General features: G+C 35.0%; 1 protein-coding gene across 1 annotated transcript; it reads right to left on the bottom strand.

The window, feature by feature from the left end:
* Positions 1-10,890: 10,890 nt before the first annotated feature.
* On the bottom strand, positions 10,891-18,258 carry LOC114262229 (AP2-like ethylene-responsive transcription factor AIL6). The gene is made up of 10 exons (XM_028202575.2): positions 17,813-18,258; positions 17,484-17,728; positions 16,658-17,273; positions 16,096-16,178; positions 12,776-12,784; positions 12,470-12,558; positions 12,302-12,375; positions 12,145-12,195; positions 11,965-12,041; positions 10,891-11,760 (listed from the first exon to the last, which is right to left on the bottom strand). Exons 2-10 carry the CDS (start codon positions 17,650-17,652, stop codon positions 11,297-11,299), a joined length of 1,632 nt encoding a protein of 543 aa, XP_028058376.1. The 5' UTR covers positions 17,653-17,728; positions 17,813-18,258; the 3' UTR covers positions 10,891-11,296.
* Positions 18,259-19,234: the final 976 nt, after the last annotated feature.

Genomic DNA, 19,234 nt, shown 5'->3' with positions numbered 1-19,234 from the left:
TGTGTTCATTTTGGCCTTGAATAACAACTGGTAATTCATAAGTGCTCTAGAGAATTTAGTCTTCTCAATTCTCACAAAACCGACCCAGTTCACACTCATATAGGTGACTTTTTATTAAAAGTATCCTGCTACATCCCCACTTAGATGTTTAAGCTATAAGAATTATTAAAAGCAAAGCTTATCTTACTAACGCTACAAGTATCACTTTTCTTAAAATAGAAATGGGTAGGAGAAAAGCTCCTTAATGATACGTGAAGCCATCCATAATTCGGTTGTCCCTTTGGAGACTTTTAGGATCTCCAATCAATTAGGTTGGGTTGCCATTATGGGGACTTTTAAGTATTAGGCTTTAATCTCATTCCCCTCGATAAATGGTACACTTGCTCTCTGGCTAGCCTTTTATCAAAGGATCCGCAATATTCTCTTTTGACTTTACAAATTCTATGGAAATTATTCTATGTGAGAGAAAATGCCTAACAATATTATATCTTCAACGAATATGTCAAGACTTACCGTTATACATATGATTATGTGCCCGTCCTATTGTTACTTCACTATCAAAGTGAATGCATATAGCTGGCACAAGTTTTTGCCACATTAGAATGTTTTCTAAGAAATTACGAAGCCATTCGGCTTCTTCTCCTATTTTATCTAATGCAATAAACTCAAATCCCATTGTCGACTTTGCTATGCATATCTGCTTGGAGGATTTCTAAGAGACTGCAGCACCTCCCATGGTAAAGATATATCCACTAGTGGATTTTGAGTCTTTAGTATCCGATATCCAATTTGCATCGTTGTACCCCTCGAGTACTACTGGATATTTGGTATAATATAAGTCATAATTCTGGATATGTCTTAGATATCTAAGTACCTTAATTATCGATTTCCAATTATCGGACCCTAGATTACTTATTTACCTACTCAATTTGCTTACAGCATAGGCTATATCTAGCCTAGTGCAATTCATTAAGTACATCAAGTTTTCGGTTATCCAAGAGTACTCTAATTGTGATATACCTGCACTTGTATTTTTTGACAAATGAAGACTAATGTCAAAAGATGTTTTAGCAGGACGGTCGTCATACTTTTCAAATTTCTCCAAAATCTTCTCAGCATAGTGAGATTGAGATAAAGCATATCCTTCAGATGTTCTACTTAATTTTATCCCTAGAATTACATCTGCTACTCCCAGATCTTTCATGCCAAACTTTTTGTTCAACATTTTCTTTGTAGATTTAATCATGTCATTATTGCTTCCAATAATGAGGTCATCCACATAAAGCCAAACTATGACATAGTCTTTGTTTGTGTGTTTATCATAGGCGCATTTGTCACATTCGTTTATCTTAAAACCATCCGAAATCATAACATGATCAAATTTTTCATGCCATTATTTCAAAGCTTGTTTTAATCCATAAAGGGATTTGACAAGTTTACAAATTTTTTTCTCTTAGCTAGGAACTTGAAATCCTTCCGGTTGTTCTATATAGATTTTCTCATCTAACTTGCAATTCAAAAAGGCTGTTTTAACATCCATTTGATGTATCTCTAGATTATACAAAGCTGCAATCGTAATTAGTATGCGAATAGATGTTATTCTTGTCACTGGTGAATAGGTATAAAAATAATGAAGGCCTTCCTTCTACTTATATCCCTTAACAACAAGCCTAGCCTTATATTTATCAATTGAACCATTTGCTTTTATTTTTCTCTTGAATATCCACTTATATCCAAGAGGTTTACACCCTAGTGGAAGATCCACAAGTTCCCAAGTATGATTTTGCAGAATTGATTCAATTTCACTATTCACGGCCTCTTTTCACAATGGAGCTTCAGGACTTGACATTGTTTCCTTGAAGTTTTGAGACTCATTTTCTAACAAATATGTCAGAAAATCTGGACCAAATGATTTAGAGATCCTAACCCTCTTGCTACGTCTAGGTTCATTTGCTTCATTATCATTTTGGTCTTCATTGCCACCTATAGCAGTATCAAAAGTTCTTTTATTTGAACTTATCTCTTTGCAAGGAAAAATGTGTTCGAAAAATGACGCATTCGTTAACTCAATAATAGTGTTTACATGCATATTAAGATTTTCAGATCTATGAACTAAAAATCTGTATGCACTACTATTATTTGCATAACCAATGAACACACAATCAATAGTTTTTGGTCCTATCTTAGTTGTTTTAGAACTAGGGACTGTCACTTTGACCAAACACCCCCACACTTTGAGGTAGTTGTAAATAGGTCGTCGACTTTTCCATACTTCATAAGGAAAGGTCAAACACCCCCACACTTTGAGGTAATTGTAGGTAGGTCGTCAAACTTTCCATACTTCATAAGGTGCTTAATTTATTTTCTTATGGGGTACTGTAACATGCCCGAGGGGTACCAGTGCACGTTAAACAGTTCAGACTCCTGAGATCTCTTTGATCTAATCTCACTAGTGCAATGTGAAATATAGATGAGAGTTCAAATTTGGCAACTTTGAAAAAATCTATTTTATTGCAAAACTTTTTGCCAAAAATGGACTGCGTCATCAGATTTCAGAGTCGCCACCTAATATTTTGAAAAATTAGGAAACCCCTGACTCGTGCCAAGGCCACTGTTCGTCGTAACCAAAGTTGTCTCTGTTTGGAACCTTAGGTATAAGAGGGAAAGGTTATTAATTGAGCACTCCCGTTCACCCGATCAAAAGATTGGCCTTTATTAACCATGATATGAATTTTATTTTTTTTATATGTTCAAGTTCTAATTATTTAATAAATCCTAAAATTTAGTATGTGAAGCATACAAGTATAGACTATGTCACCCACTTTGGACCAACTTCATTTCATGTAGTTTTGAAAGAGTTTTGAAGATGTACAATCCAAATAAATTGAGTTTACAAACATGAAATTCAACATCATTCCAAATTAAGCGACACAACCTCCATCCACTGGCATTCATACAGTTATATCAAGTAAGCAAGTAGCCACATGGTAGAATACTTAAACATAATAAGAAAAACGCACACAAACGGGATGCTAAAGCATAAAAGCTTACATATTTACCGACGTCCCTCGAACAGCTACAAAACAAAGTTAATAAAACATGCATGATCTTATATACAAAATTCTAATGCAATTCCCTCATGAGATGCAATTAAAGATTCAACTTCTAAGATATAACATGTGAATCATCTCAAGAACGTGAAGTAGCGCACATAATTACATAGGAATTGATTAAATCCACAAATGCAAACTTAGCCGAATCAAGATGCATAAAACATAGATGCAAAGCGTGGATATAACGACAAAAAACTAAAATAAAATAAACATGATGCATATTCACAAATAAGGAAAGCAAGTAAAAAAAGGGATAGAAAGAAGTGGGGCAGAAAATTATTACAACACTTTGAATAAATTATTACAAACCAAATTAGAGGGGGTGAGGAGAATATTACAACAAAATAAAACCTCACAATACACTCAAAATAAAATGAACAAAAGGAAAAAAAAAAAAAAGTTTCATGTGCCTTGAAAACCACCAGAAGTTGGTTAACATTGGAAGACAACGCCGTCTTGTCCAAAAGAAGCTAACCGGCCGGCCAAATAAGCCGGCCGGCCAATTAGGCCTAGCAAAATCTGTTTTATTGCGAAACCAAGAAACAGAACAAACAAGAAATATGTAGGTGGCTCAACTAATTACTACCGGTTAGATTAAAAACAAGAAAACAAATATAAAATATAAAAAAAATGTGCAAACTTACAATAAAACTAACACGAACCTAAAATAAGAAAACAAATATAAGGTAGAACATGCAAGATTACAACAAACTAATATGAGACTAATACAAGAAAAATATAAGCTAGGAAATACAAGATTACAACATAATTACTATGAAATTAAAACAAGAAAACAAATATAAGATAGAACATGCAAGATTATAACAAAACTAACATGAACCTAAAGTAAAATAAAAAAAGCAAATATGAGGTAGAACATGCAAGATTACAACAAAACTAATATGAGATTAAAGCAAGTGAACAAAAATAAATAAATAAATAATTATTAGTTAAACAAACCACTTAGATTACAAAAACACACTATGAAATATAAAGTAAGAAAATAAATATGAGATAAACAAACCACTTGGATTATAACAAAATACTATGAAATAAGAGGCAAGAAAATAAATATGAGGTAGAAAATATAAAAAAATGAAAGACTAGAATTTCATCTTCCAAAGAAAGGTTGAACTTCTTGATTTCCAAACTTCCTTTTGATCACTCTCAAGTTTAGGAAGTGTATTCTCAAATCCTCAATTCGAAATTATGGAGTTTATAGCATGGAAAGTGGCTAATTCTCTAGTTTTTCCCACCTTCAATCACTAAACATTATTCCTTATGATCAAGGCAATTGATCTTTGGCTATATTAGAATTTTTGGAGTGGTTTCGGTGTATGGAAATGAGGAACTTCAGTAGCTATGGAAGATATGGGGTGTATATGGAAGATAGGAGTATTTTTTGCTCAAAAACTCAAATTTTCTCTCTTTTTTTACTCTTTTCTCTTCAATTTCGTGGTCCTCCCTCTCTCTTACCATATGATCATTCTATATAGGCAATGAGGGAGAGTAAAGGTCAAAAAGAAGGTGGGAGACAAGGTAGGAGACAAGAATGTGATAGGAGGGCAAATTTTCAAGGTGGTTGCATGGGATACTCCTTTATGGATGCCAACAAAACCTCTTTTTGACAATGGGAGATGATTAGGTATAATGGAGGATGAGTGGGTGCACTTGAATGAATCAGAAAATAGGCAAATAGGGTGTCCCAACCGAACCAAAACCAAGAAAAATGGGGTTACTGTTGTTTTGGGCAGAGTTAACAAAATCTGCTTTGAAGCCCAACTTCAAATTGGCATATCTCCCTTATCCGGGCTTGGTTTTAGGTGATTCTTGGGTCTAAATTGAAGCCCCGGAAGTTTAATTTCCAATGGTTGTGGCCTCACATTTAAATTCCAAGTGTACAAAGAGATATACCTAATTTAATGAAGGTTGTTCATTTCCCTTGGACCAGGTCAACAAAATATTCTCTTAAGCCCAACTTCAAATGGGCATATCTCCCTTATCTGGACTTGGTTTTAGGTGATTCTTAGGTCTAAATTGAAGCCCCAGAAGTCTCATTTCCAATGGTGGTGGCCTCACATTTAAAATCCAAGTGTATAAAGAGATATGCCTAATTTAGCGAAGGCTGTTCATTTCCTTCTTAACAATTTAATGCTCATCCTTTCCCTAAACCAATTTTCTTCCATCCCCTCCTATTTCCTTCAAATCCAAACCTATCCAAAAAAATATTTTGAAAAGAGGGTTTTAAGGTCTAAAATAGTTTGGCCAAAAATGTGTGTAAGTTGGGATTAAAGCTCAAATTCCATTTTCTTGTTGAGGACTGTTGAGGAACACATTCTGATTGTCATCATTAGGTAATCAACAGAAAGCGCCCAAGTCTTAGGACTGGTAAAAATGGGGTGTCTACAAGTACCCTGTTAAGAATAAAGTTAGCAAACAAAATTGTCTCCCCCATAAGTTCTGAGGTAATCCTGAATTAATCAACATGGCATTCATCATCTCTTTAAGAGTTTGATTCTTTCTCTCAGCAACTCCATTTGACTGAGGAGAATATGGTGCAATGGTTTGGTGAATAATACCATATTCAGAACAAAATTCCTCAAATGGTGCATCATACTCACCACCTCTGCCACTCCTCACCATCTTAATAGTTTTGCCAAGTTGATTTTCAACCTCAAGTTTATATTGCTTAAAAGTTTCTAAGGTTTCATCTTTACTTCTCAATAAGTAAACGTAGCAATATCGAGTGCAGTCATCAATAAAAATAATAAAGTACTTTTAACCTCCTTTAGTTTGAACAAATTTTAAATCACAAATATCGGTGTGAATTAAATTTAGAGGTTCAGTACTTCTTTCCACTTTATTAAATGATGACTTAGTGAGTTTTGTCTCAACACAAATCTCACATTTATGGTTAGGATCAAACTCTAAGTTTGGCAAACATTCTAAAGAAACAAGTCTACGCAAAGAATTAAAATTAACATGTCTCAATCTACCATGCCATAAAAAAGAAGACTCAGCAATATAAACAGAAGATGTATTCTTATTATTAAAAACCAAATTTGGTACAACAGTTAGTACATTGAGCTTAAAAAGTCCATCACTCAAATAACCTCGCCCCACATACATTCCACTCTTGGAGAGTACAACCTTGTCAGTCTCAAAGACTAATCTAAACCCATTCTTGATCAACAATGACCCAGAAATCAAATTTTTGCAAATCTCTGGCAAATAAAGTACATTGTTGAGCGTGAGTTCTTTTCCCGAGGTCATCAGTACAATCTTTCATTGTCCTTCCACAATTAAAATGGATAAGTTTTCCATAAAAAATTGTTCTCCACTTTTCACCACTTTGTAGGTTGTGAACATCTTCTTATCTGCATAGCTATGGCGGGTTGCTTCAATATCTACCCACCACTCCTTGGGATTGCCCACCAAATTTGCTTCAGAGACTACTGCAGTAAGATTGATATCTGTCACTCCATCGGAAAGATAAAAATCATCGACTAGGTTGGGTTGTGCTGGCTTTTTGTTTGAACGCCCTCCGTTCTTGCAAACATGACAATCCTTAGCGCGATGTCCAACTTTGCTGCATACAAAACACTTGCCTTTGAACCTCTTGTTGATCCCATTGTTGATCCCTTTGTTAATCTTACTAGTGGATCCTTGTTTGGGACCATTGTCATCATGCTTCTGTTTTTTGTTGTTGAACTTTGACCCTGTCCATATTCCACAACATTTGTTTTAGCCTGCATGACATAGTTTCCTAACTTTATATTGGAACCACGGTTGTTCTTCTCAATTTTGAGCCGCACTGTCAATTCCTCTAATTTCATCTCCTTGCGCTTATGCTTCAAATAATTTTTGAATTCTTTCTAGGATTATGGCAAATTTTCAGTGATTGCCACTACTTGGAAAGATTCACTGAGAACCATCCCTTTTGCATGTATGTCATGAAGAATTAATTGGAGAACTTGAAACTGGCTAATAACCGTTTCGGAATCCATCATTTTAAAATCCAAAAAACGACCGACAACAAATTTCTTTGTACCAGCATCCTCTGTCTTATAGTTATGATTTAGAGATTCGCACAGTTCTTTTGCAATGCTTCTGACACTATACACATTGTACAGTGTATTGTCCAACCTATTGAGGATATAATTCCGACACAAAAAATCACCATGTTTCCATGCATTGACTGCGGCAACCACTTGCTGGTCAGTTTCTCCATCATTCAATGCCGGAATTTTTTCATGAGTGAAACGTGCCAAATTCAATGTAGTAAGATAAAACATCATCTTTTGTTGCCATCTTTTAAAATCATTTTCATTGAATTTTTTTGGCTTCTGCCCATGATTTACCGGTACTGCCGGAGTCATCATTGGCACAACAGGTGTAGGGGTCAGAGTAATAATAGTCTCAGTACTGTTTGTTTCAATAGCCATATTTCTGACGAAATAATAATACATCAATCACAAATTTAAAAAAAATAGAATTTACACACAAAATATACAGAATCATATTTTGTAACAAAATTTCAATGATAAGCAGCATATGACTATTATGTTATCAAAGAAATTATTAACAGTATATTACTATTATTTAAGAAATTGAAAACTATATATACTATTTAATTTTCCGAAACAAAATATTCGTCTACCTAATACATATATATATATATATATATATAGGAAATCTACTTTAAGATTGTTATTCCCATAGTGGATGTGTATATGTGTAAATTAAATGTATAAATAAAATAAACAACAAAATAAAAAATAATTAATTCAGAAAATAATTATATAAATTAAATTCTAAATCAATTGTTTATAGAAATTATAAGTCGAGGCTTGTGCTGGACATAATCTCCTTAAATTAGATTTTGTCCTCGCTTCGGTGCTTCAAGATTTACTGGTGTCTACTTCCCAGGATGCAACGATTAGCACTTGAAATGCAGCACTACAAAATCAAGTCTGGTGAACCAAAACTCTATTGTGACTCTTTTTTTTTCTTCCTAAAAATTAATTGCCGAACAGATGCAGAAACATAGAGACGAACAAAAGAAGAAATTTTGAGGGAAAAATTAGATTGAAAAAATTGATGAATGGCAGGCTATATATAGGAAAATTGGTGGCTTTTCAGAACAAGTTTTAACAGATAGAAACTTGTTCGGACATATTCAATAGGTAGAAAACCTGTTTGGACAGAAACAGATCTGTTCGGTTTGAAATTCAACAGGTATGAACCTGTTTGGGTGAAGGAATAAAGCTGGACCAATTTATTTTGAATTTTGAAACCAAAATTAAAATTCAAAATAAATAAATAAAATACAAATGTTTTTGGTCCAAAAAAATAAGTATTCCAACCCAACCTCACACTCAGCCCAGCCCGCCCGACTCGACGGCGGCGCGCATGTGGTTTTTGTTTTGGGTCCAATGGGTCTAGCCCACTTTACCCATAACCTCACATTTTCACAAATTTGGATACCCCTTGGGGCCCATTTCAAGTATCAAGTATCATAAGCTGGAGTTTATATACCTATACAAATCCTTAAGTATTTCCAACGTAGGATAAGCATATTTTACAAATGTGTAGGAAACTCATCTAAAATTATTTCCACGAATATGAAAATGCACGTTAAACTCTCATTCATCCGGAAATGGTTTTGAGTAACCAAATATACGATGTTATTCACTACGCGACATTAAACATGAATCCAATATCATTAGGGGTGCAAAAATGGCCCGCAACCTATGGGCGGCCCGAGGTGGGCTCGAAGCCCGCCCCTAGCCCGAGGTAGGCCTGGCTCGATTAGGCTTAGGCCATAATTTTAAAGTCCAGCCTGGCCCGTGGATTCGCTCAAAGCTCGGCTTGCCTGAAACCCAATGTCATTTTTAATGGAAAAAAATAAAATTTTGATAGAAAAAATGGGAAAAAAATTTTAAAATGTTCAAGCTCGGCCCAAGCCCAAATACTCCCGACCTAATCCGACCCAAATTTTGGCGAGAGCCCAGGTGGACCGAGCCCAATTTACACCCCTACACGTTGTTGACAACTCCAAGTTCCTCATCACTAAGATCCACAAAGGTCGAGCTCCAAGTTCACCGTTAATCCAAAAAGCATGATCTATAGGTTATTTGGTTTGTTTTTTGCTGGCCATTTCTTATTTCCTTTAAGGATTTTAGTTCTCGTGTAAGTTCTTAAACATTTTTTAATGGATTTTGAGGCAAGTAAATGTTAAAATTTTTTATTTGAAATTAGAGTTTTTGATACTTTCATTTTGAGCATCTATGGTTATTTTTTTGTAGAATTTCCCCAACTGTGACCTGACCGCTTAACTAAAAGCATGGTGCGATCAATTTTGAAAGTTGGTGCTGTCAAATGCTGTTGACAAAATTGCTCACCCGAAGTAGTCGGTTCAAATGACATGTTACCCATGAACCCGAACAAACTCAACCCGTAAACACCCCTAAGTCTACAGGATCAATTTTGAAAGTTGGTGCTGTCAAATGCGGTTGACAAAATTGCTCACCCGAAGTAGTCGGTTCAAATGACATGTTACCCATGAACCCGAACAAACTCAACCCGTAAACACCCCTAAGTCTACAGGACCCATCGGCTATTAGTGCACACCATCCCACCATCGCACGTGCACCTGGGAGGTGACAGAAGCGACGCTCTTGCTTAAGGCCCATAACTACCCACTCCTGCTTCAAGGGAACCACAGTAATTCTCTTCAATTTCAAAATCATCACCGCCAACCTCAAATTCAGTTGACATACATTTATACTTGTTAGTTGTGCACGTTTGATGTCACTTATAAGGCCAGGGATTGTTTTAGTTCGACACACATGTTGCTTCTATTCCGCAGAGCTGGCGATTGACACCAGGCCATGCATGCTTACGCTCTAGGGGTGAGCATGGTCCGAATTGGACCGGATTGGGGTAAAACCAGGACCAATCCGTTATCTACGGTTCCTGAAAAATTGGAATCAATCCAATCCGTTTAAATCATGGAACCAATCCGAACCAATCCATTTAAATACGGATTGGATCGGTTTAGGACCACGGATTCACATAATTAAATAACAAATATATATATATATATATAACACTTTAATTTCATAAAAATATAAACATAGCGCTATATCAGTTCCATAATAGCAACATGTTTTTTTATAATAGTGATATACTGCTCTTGAATTTAAACAACCATAAGAAAATACAAACAAAAGTAATAAAATAAGATATTATACGGTTTTAGGTTTGAGTTTAGATTTTATATAGAATAAGAGAAGATACTATGGGGGAGGATGTATAATAAAAATATAGACTATTTGTATACGGTCCGGATCGGTTCCAATCCGGAACCGTGGGGTTCAATCCAGAACCAATCCGTGGACTACGGATTTTTAATTCTTCAATCCGGAACCGAACCGCGGATTCAAAAAACCAATCCAAACCTATCGGATTGGACTGGACTGGATCGGATTACGAATTTCACGGATTCCTTGCTCAGCCCTATTACGCTCGGCCACTTCCATAAACTAATCTAGTCTGTTCAATTCAATTAAAATCATCACTACTGATCAATTGTAGTTTCATGCTGGTTTCGGCCCTCCTAAAGTTGATTGGTTGAATAAACTTAATTGGTTTTAAACCTGCAAAATCACCCGAGGACAAGGGTGGTTGATTGGTTTCATGTTGGTTTGTTTGTGTTTGCAAGTTAATTATAGCCAAACAAAAATTATGATAAAATAAAATATAAGAGGCAAAATTTGATGTTCAAAATACAATTAACCATTAGCAATATAGGAGGAGCAACTCCAACCAAAGCAAAACTGGAGAAGATTCAACCCTTCTCCACAAGATGGGAGTGTGCCCAGGCCCCATTCAACATACAAGTCATGTCATGTCATCAACCTATTGAGAAGAAAAGCTACTTACAAAAATTGCAGTTTTTTTTTGTTTTTGTTTCTGCTCTCTCTCTAGGAAATAAAACTTCATCCTTCAAACTGTCAACCAAGTGTCTCATCCCTGCTAAAGTTAAATGCTATGCTAAAGTTTACCGGGTCAGATAGATAATAGGTCAGCTTTGAGAGAATTGCCAGAGACAAGGAAAAAGTAGTTAACATTAGCTGAATGGTAAGTGTTTAGGAAGTCACTACTATTTGGTCAATATGTTAATAGGATTGGTGAGGCCAAATAAAAAACTCAGCTGGTGGTGGTGGCAAGAAAGTCATTGGAGTTACCATGGAGGCGGCGGCAGAGCCCGGGGGGTTATCAGAAGTGCAAGTGCCTCTATCATTATCAGAATGGATGTTGAAGAGGTTGTGATGATAACGAGCGGTGGTATCAAATGGTAGTATCCCCCCACATGGGATTGCAGGAAGTGGCTGAATGGTAGAAAAATTGATGCTGGTACTGCTGTTGTTGCTGCATTGGGGTTGTTGGTCGTGGTTCACATACGGTTTCTGCTCTGCCTCAAGTGAGAGCTTCAACCGCTTGGCAGCTCCACCAATGGGAAGAGCACTCTTCATAATGGCTTCAACATCATACCGGTTCATCTCGAAATTGGTTACTGCATTCAGACCCCTGAACTTTATTGCTGCTATGTCATATGCCTCTGCTGCTTCCTCTTCAGTGGCTGAAACCATTCATTGGGTCCAGTAAGTAATGCCATTCAATAAATACATAGTGGCCAGATGAGCTTAAACTCTGTTGAGCAACGGAAAAATTTATAACATGATTGGATCAAATGGAATAGCATGTTCACTCTTGTTATTCATTGACTCCAACCATAATGTTAAAATTCATGAGAGGCTAATTAAAATAAATATAACTTATTTACCAAATGTCCCAAGGTATAGATCTTTGTTTCCTGCAACACGACCTATCCTTGCTTGCCATCGGCCCTGTTGATGATGCCTGTAAAGAAGCACCAGTTCCCTAAGTCAGAGCTACATTATAAACATTGCTTTCAAAAAATATTATTTGACATGGATTGGTCAAAAGATTGAAGTGTTCAAACCTTGTTACACCCCTATAGATAGATGCTCCTCGTGAAAATCCACTACTTTTCCTAAAAAAAATTTGGGAGAAGTCACTTAGCAACAGAAGATTATTCAAGAGTGGGGTTTAATAACAAATATAAAAATGGAGAAGAAACAAGGGTGAGGTCAGCAGACCTCCTTAACGATGCAATAAATTCTTGCTTAGTTGCGTGTTTCATCTCATCGAGCTCTGTGGTATAACTTGAAACCTAACGTATGACGACCATTTTAGTAAATATTAAGCAGAAACAAAGGGCTTATCATCTGAATGACATTAAAACTAGAAAGGGGGCGACGTATTACAGGGAAGTTGGTAGTGGCAGTGGGGCCCCAGTATTTTAGAGCTGCCAAATCATAAGCTCTTGCTGCCTTGTCTTCTTTGTCATATCCACCTGATGATTTAAACAAGTGCATTATAATTAGAGCAGTATGTAATGGGTAACACTCCCCTTGTGGGAAGCAAGATGACCCTAAAATAAATAAATGTGTGAGAGGCTAAAGGTTGTTCCCTATATAAATTGTATATATAACCATAAATTTAGAATAAGAAATACAAAATTAATAATAAAAATAATAATAATGAAAAAAGAAAATAAGGAAGTTACTTACCCAGGTACACTGCAGAACAAATTCACATCGAGTGACAGCCAAAGATCCAGAGTTCCACATTTCATGCAAAAGTAGAGGAAACATTTCACATTAGTTTACAAGGTAGTCAAAGATTTCTGCCCAAAGCAATAATTAATTATATAAAACAAGGAGAGATGAATAAAACTTTGCCGACATGTGCACGTCGAGAGTGTTATATAATCATATATATACATGTGTGTGTGAATCCGTGATGGTGTCCAAGATTCTCCTTTAGTTTTTCATACTCCATTTTCGATGTAATTTTGAATTTTTGACTAGAATTATTAGAATACTAAAAAATAGGATCAACAATGATAGAGACCATTAATTTTAGAGTTCTAAAAAGACCACTAATGACATGTCACTCAATAAAAAAAGAAAAAAATATAACACCAAGGCCAAAACATCAAATCATTCTTGATGGGGCCCACTGTCACATTATTAGTGATAGCACTAATTAGTGCTCTCACTCATTTTCCAAAACAGGACGATATCGTTACTGTTTTAATCTGCTGTTCAATGGCCAAAAGTTATGATATCATCTCCAAATTTTTTATAAAAAAAATTGTAGCTAAGTATTTTCACTAGCAACCTTCTCTTCCCAATATTACACAAAATCCTTGCCCGAAAATTTTCTTTACATTTTGGTTAATATCATAGTTGTCAAATCGAGATTCGTATAGTGAATCAAAATAGTCTTGTACCGAATCGCGAATTGAATCGAATCATGAATCGTAAAGATTCGGTCACTTTTTCTAAATTACTTAAAAACATATATCTACACATTTAGATGTTAAATATATCTTATAAATATAAAATATTTAGACTTAAATTAATAAAAATGTTATTTTGAATAATAATCACATAGTTTAATAGGTAAGAAGTTAACAAAGGTTCCTATGTAAAATCACCATATTAACCTTTTTTCTTTTTTAGATATTTCTTATCCACCATTCTTAATAAAGATGTAATATCACCATCTTACCTTTTTTCTTTTTTAAATATTTCTTATCAGTCATTCTTAATAAAGATAGTAACCAAATAGACAAACTATCAATTTTCAAAGTAACAATAATTAACAACAATGTTAATATTTGGACAATAAGCATATATACTTTTCTAAATGACAGTGACAGTGTGCAAATAATAAGAAAGAATTATTTAGAATCTTTTATTTTAAAGCCTAAAACATTTTTAAAAGTATAACTGATCTCACACATGTAATATTTAATTTAATAAAATAGTAATAGATAATTCATAATATAACTTTAATCTTAAACATCTTTAGAAAATATATTATGATTTTTTAAAAGGAAAAAAAAAATGAGAAGAAAAGTTAAAAATATGTTAGGTCTGATTGAATCTAATTGGATCCTATTAAAAACTCCATGATCATTAAAATAACAATAAATCATGTATATATGTTGGTTATTATTTTAGTATTAAACGCTATTAAAAGTTGTATTATGTCATTTTTCACTAAAAAGATAGAGAAAACAAGAGTCGAAAATACGTCGTACATAATAATTTCAAAAATTACATGAATCATAAAAAGTGAATCGAATCATGAATCGATTATAAATCGTACGATTCACTAAAAATTCACTTTTAAAATAGATACACAGATTCGTATCGCGAATCGAATCGCGAATCGTAAGATTCTGATAACAGAGGTTAATATATATTTAGGAATAACACTTGGGTGAAAAATGTGATTTAATATATAGTATTAACAAGTTTAATGCATCAAATTTGGCATTTGAGTAACGCTAGAACAAGAAATGTGTAAATGAAAATGTGGGCATGGGTAGTATTATACTTTATTTCTTTATTATAAATATTATTATTGTAAACAGTTTTGAAAAACAAAACAAAAGCAGTTTAAGTTTCCGTTGAAAATGGTCATTTCAGTGAGTTGGTCAAACACATTGAGAGCGAGAGAGAGGACGCTGGCCAAGTAGAGAAAAAGCAAAAGTAAAAGGCATCTGATTACATTTCAGATTATCAGAAGCTAGCGTTCAGACTAGCTGATGAGTTACCCGTGTAAAGATTATGTGTATGCAAAAAAATGCAAGTAATTCACAAGCAAGAGATAAAAAGAGTAAGAACTTGCGAACAATTTGGATTCGTTTGGTTTGTGTTTCTGAAAAATTTTTAGGAAATTTTCTTTACAAATAAGTTTTTAAAAGTAATTAAACTAAACAAATTTTTCCAAAAAAATTTCTCAAAACTTGTAAACCAAACAAGTTTTCCAAACAAATTTCTCTCTTACACACATCAAATCAATCACTTTTTTCAAAACTCTCTCTCAAAATAATTTTTCAAACATCTTTTGAAAAAAACCAAACCAAACAATTTTTCGTACTTTTTATCTCTAAAAACACATCTATCAAACACAAACCAAACCTACCCTTTATGTTTCTAGTGGGGATAGAATAATGAATTGTACAAAAAAGAATTCTTTTTTTAAAGAAAAAAAAACTCTGTCAACCCAAAACATGAAAAAATGGCGGCCCATGATCCGAATAAACATCTCAGTGAAAAGAAAAGGAAAGAAACAAGTACAGACTGTACAAATACTTCAGTCTCAATCAATCATTCATATAAGTTCGATTTTGATACAAGTAAATGCCCCCACTACCACCTGAGATTCTCAGTTCCTATTTAGCCTCTGTTTGGAGTGGAGGAGGTTTAGACTGGGTTTGGAGTTATTTTAAGACACTCAAAATAGATTTTTTAATTTAATAAAAAAAAATATCACATTTAATTTTTAATTATTATAAATTTTCTCACATAAAAAATTAAAAAAAATTAAAAAAATCCTCCTCAAACAAGACTTTTAAATCACAAATTAAAATAACTAAAAAATTAATCCACTCTCCATACGAATCCAATTAAACCAAACATTTGAATAATACTGCCATAATAATTTTAAAATGCGCCCTGCTAAATACCCCAGTGACGTCGCACCCCAGTGAAGTGGCGCACTCCCACTGGCTGACAACCAAAAAAAAAAAATTTTTTTTTGCCCAATCACAAGCCTCCACCTCACTGGGGTCGACCCCAATGGAGATATAAAGCATTTTTGTTTTAAAAATTATATACATGAACGAATTTATTTTCAGCAATAAATACAAAGATAATAATATCCAGGTAATATCATCACTACCATTATGTCCAGTTATAAACAATAAAAATTTAGAATGATATATTTCATTCATTTACTTTAATTTCGTCAATTTTTTTATTAGTTTTTTGATCCAATATATAACAAGGGAGAGAGAAGAGCAGTAGAGAACCTTGACGTCCCTTTCTGGCCTGGCCCTCCCTCCTGCAGCTATTATCCCATAGATGCGCTTCGTATCTTCCAGTCCATCTATGCCTGCATCAGCAATCCCCCAAACCCAAACCCTCCCCTCGCTTTTCATTTTCCTTACACAATATATATATATGAACAGCAATAATATAAGGAAGTGGATCCCCGGTCCTTAATCCGGATTGGAGTTCTGGCCTGTGAGGCTACCACGCCCCTGTTTTGATTTCATTATTTAAATTGTTCATTTTATTTCATTTGCACAAAAAAAATTAGATCAATATCTATTCAATTCATTACGTTTATCAGGAAAAAAAAATATTTTTAAAACAAAATTATGGCCCTTTTTTTTTAACAATCGCAATGAATTAAATAAATTATTATTATCTGATCGATTTAATTTTTTAATATGAATAAAATATAAAAAATATTCAATAAAATAAATAAATTATTCGGATGCGTAGGCCGAACAGTGCCCTCCAGTCCAAATGAACGACTGGAAAGCAACTAAAATAAACAGAGAAAGGGAAAGGGAAAAGGACGAGTACCGGGTGACTCCTCTGTAAATGGAAGTTCTCTGGCCAAATGTATCAGTGATCTTCTTACAAGTCCCTGAAGAATCAACCGATACTATAGCCTTCTCGGAGGAGCTGTGACTGTTAACACCCAAAGACAATGCACCAGCACCAACAGTTGGGCACTGCGAAAACCCCAACTGGTTCCCCCCTCCTGACTCAATGGACTGATGATGACGACCCCCAAAATTCACACAAGTGAGCTGAGCCCTGCCCACAAATGCCGAATCATCCACCACTTCTTCCGAGCCCGAATTGGCAGAAAACGCTTGGAACCCCCCCACCCCCACCGCGGCCTGGATTGGTTTCAAATCTTGGTGATGGTCGTTGAAGTAGGCTGTTGAACCATTCTGACCGTAGATGTGAGTCAGGGACGAGGAGTCCTCCTGTGTCTCCGTTTGGCTATCCGAGTATCCAATCAACGACGACGATTCCCCACCCAGAAAGTCTTCCAGCTTCGGAACCGTATTTTGTTGGATTTGCGAATCCACGAAGCTCCTGAATATGGACGAATCTGCAATGCTTTGTCCTTGTTTTACTTGATTCTCCCCATCATCATACAGGCATTCAGCCTTCGTATTTTCCCACCCTGCCATAAAACATCAATATCAGTTCCATTTCCTTTTTTTTCTTTGTTTTTTTTCTCGGAAACCAAACAGGACGATTAATATTTCCGCGTAACTCCAAGAGCGAGAACAGATATAGAGTTAGCTCAGAAGATTCTCTGAGAGCTAATAAATCAACAGATAAACCTCAAAAGGAAAGAAATAGAGAGAGAGAGAGAGAGAGAGAGAGATACCGTTTGCATAGAAGTTATCGAAGTAGTAGTGGTGAGAATCTTCAGTGGAAGGGGCATCGAAGGGCACGAGCTTCATCGTCGATTGTAGCATCTGAGACTGCGATGATGAACTCAGCATCTCCATTGGCGAGAGTGAAAACGAAAGCCAGTTACTAGTCTCCCGAGCCATTATATATATAAATAAATATGTCGGTTAAATTAAATCCTTTAATCAGGTATCGATCCAGCTATGTACTACTTAGCACCTGAAGAAGATAAAGATGTAAGAAAAATGAGATTTGAGGGATAAAAATAAGGCGGTGATAGATTTGAAAAAAGGGAACAAATACCTCATCATCATCCGTTGTAACCGAACTTCCCCATCTCATATCATAGATCGAAACAAATGAGTCAGAAATCTAATACACGTATATATATCACTTGTATATATATACGAAATGGGATATATATATATATATATATATATATTAGAGTGGTTAAGAGAGGTGTAGGAGCTTCGGGAAGCGGTCTGAAGCTGTAATCACCGATTTAAAGGCGTGAGAGCAGTACATGCAACTTCATTTTCAAGCCTAGGGCACTGATAATAAGAGAGATGAGTTTTGGGGGTAAGAGGTGAGGTGAATGCATATGGAAGCTAGTTGGTTCGAAGTTGTAGAGAGAGAGAGAGAGAGAGAGAAGGAAACAGGAATCCGGAGCAGGTGGAGGTTTATAATGGGAGGATGGAGCGGTTTCATCTGCCATCCGGCGTAAAATCAGAGGGACAAGAAAAACGAATATTTAAAAAAAAAAAATTAGAGTAGTATTAAAAGATTCGAAAAACATGCCCCTTTAAATTTTTAAGTTAATTTAATTCAAAATTTGTTTTTTCTATTTTAACTAGTTATTTTTTTATTTATTTTTTTTTGTTGTAGGAAAATTCTTCCTATTTTTTCGCAGTTCCAAGGCAGTGCCCCTTTGTAGAGTTCACCAAGGTGTTCTGTTAGTCGTTCCGAGCGAAGAGACTATAACCGGAAAACTTGCCCTAACCTTCCAAGACAAGCTCCGCTTAAATCAAGACTCGCATATCGGGGGAGCATTGAACCCACACCAAGTACTTGTTAGACAACTTGAGATCCAACTTCCTAACCAACTGTGCTACGCCTAAGAGATTGGCCCAGGAGAGATTTGAACTCATGACCTTGGGGCTAAATCCCCATGTTCTTACCACAACCCACCCCTGAGTTACTTTTTTAATATTTATTGTATCATACTCTCTATTCTAATTCAATCTTATTAAAATATTAATTTCTTTTGTATTTGTTATTCTTTCTTTTTTATTAAATTGATGAAGTGTCACTAAACAATTCTTAAAAAATGTAAAAATAAAATAAAATAAAAATGCCTATGACCGGTCGACCACCCAGTCGACCGATTAGGCTAATTTTTGACATTTTTCTTCTTCTGCTACAGGCACTCATAGAACATCCGGTCGGATATCCAGAAGGATATCCGGGTGGACAACTGGTTTAAAGATTTTGGCCCAATTTTGCTTCAGAAAATATAATAAAAATAATGTAGCTAATGAACAGTGCTTCTTTATTTTTGTTGAAGTACTGTAGCAAATTTAACAAAACGTTAATTTACAAAAAAATTGTTGAGCCTGATGGAGGAAGGATTTGATGGTGATGCTCTCTACAATAGATTCAAAGCTATTGTAGAGAGCCTGATATTGATACGCTAAGGGTGTATTTGGTTTGTTTTTGAGAAAGTGA

Source organism: Camellia sinensis, chromosome 4 (genome assembly GCF_055761805.1).
Source record: "Camellia sinensis isolate YWXY chromosome 4, ASM5576180v1, whole genome shotgun sequence".
NCBI classification, from domain to species: Eukaryota; Viridiplantae; Streptophyta; class Magnoliopsida; order Ericales; family Theaceae; genus Camellia; species Camellia sinensis.
This window is presented reverse-complemented; position numbering and strand designations above follow the sequence as displayed.

What these genes read in the sequence shown, in the direction of transcription:
- LOC114262229 (XM_028202575.2), bottom strand. Translation starts at nt 17,652, where the DNA reads ATGGCTCGGGAGACTAGTAACTGGCTTTCGTTTTCACTCTCGCCAATG. An exon ending in ATTTACAGAGGAGTCACCCG is followed by an intron (nt 16,179 to 16,657) that starts GTACTCGTCCTT and finishes TTGCTGATGCAG; the next exon opens with GCATAGATGGACTGGAAGAT. An exon ending in CTGCCACTACCAACTTCCCT is followed by an intron (nt 12,376 to 12,469) that starts GTAATACGTCGC and finishes GTCATACGTTAG; the next exon opens with GTTTCAAGTTATACCACAGA.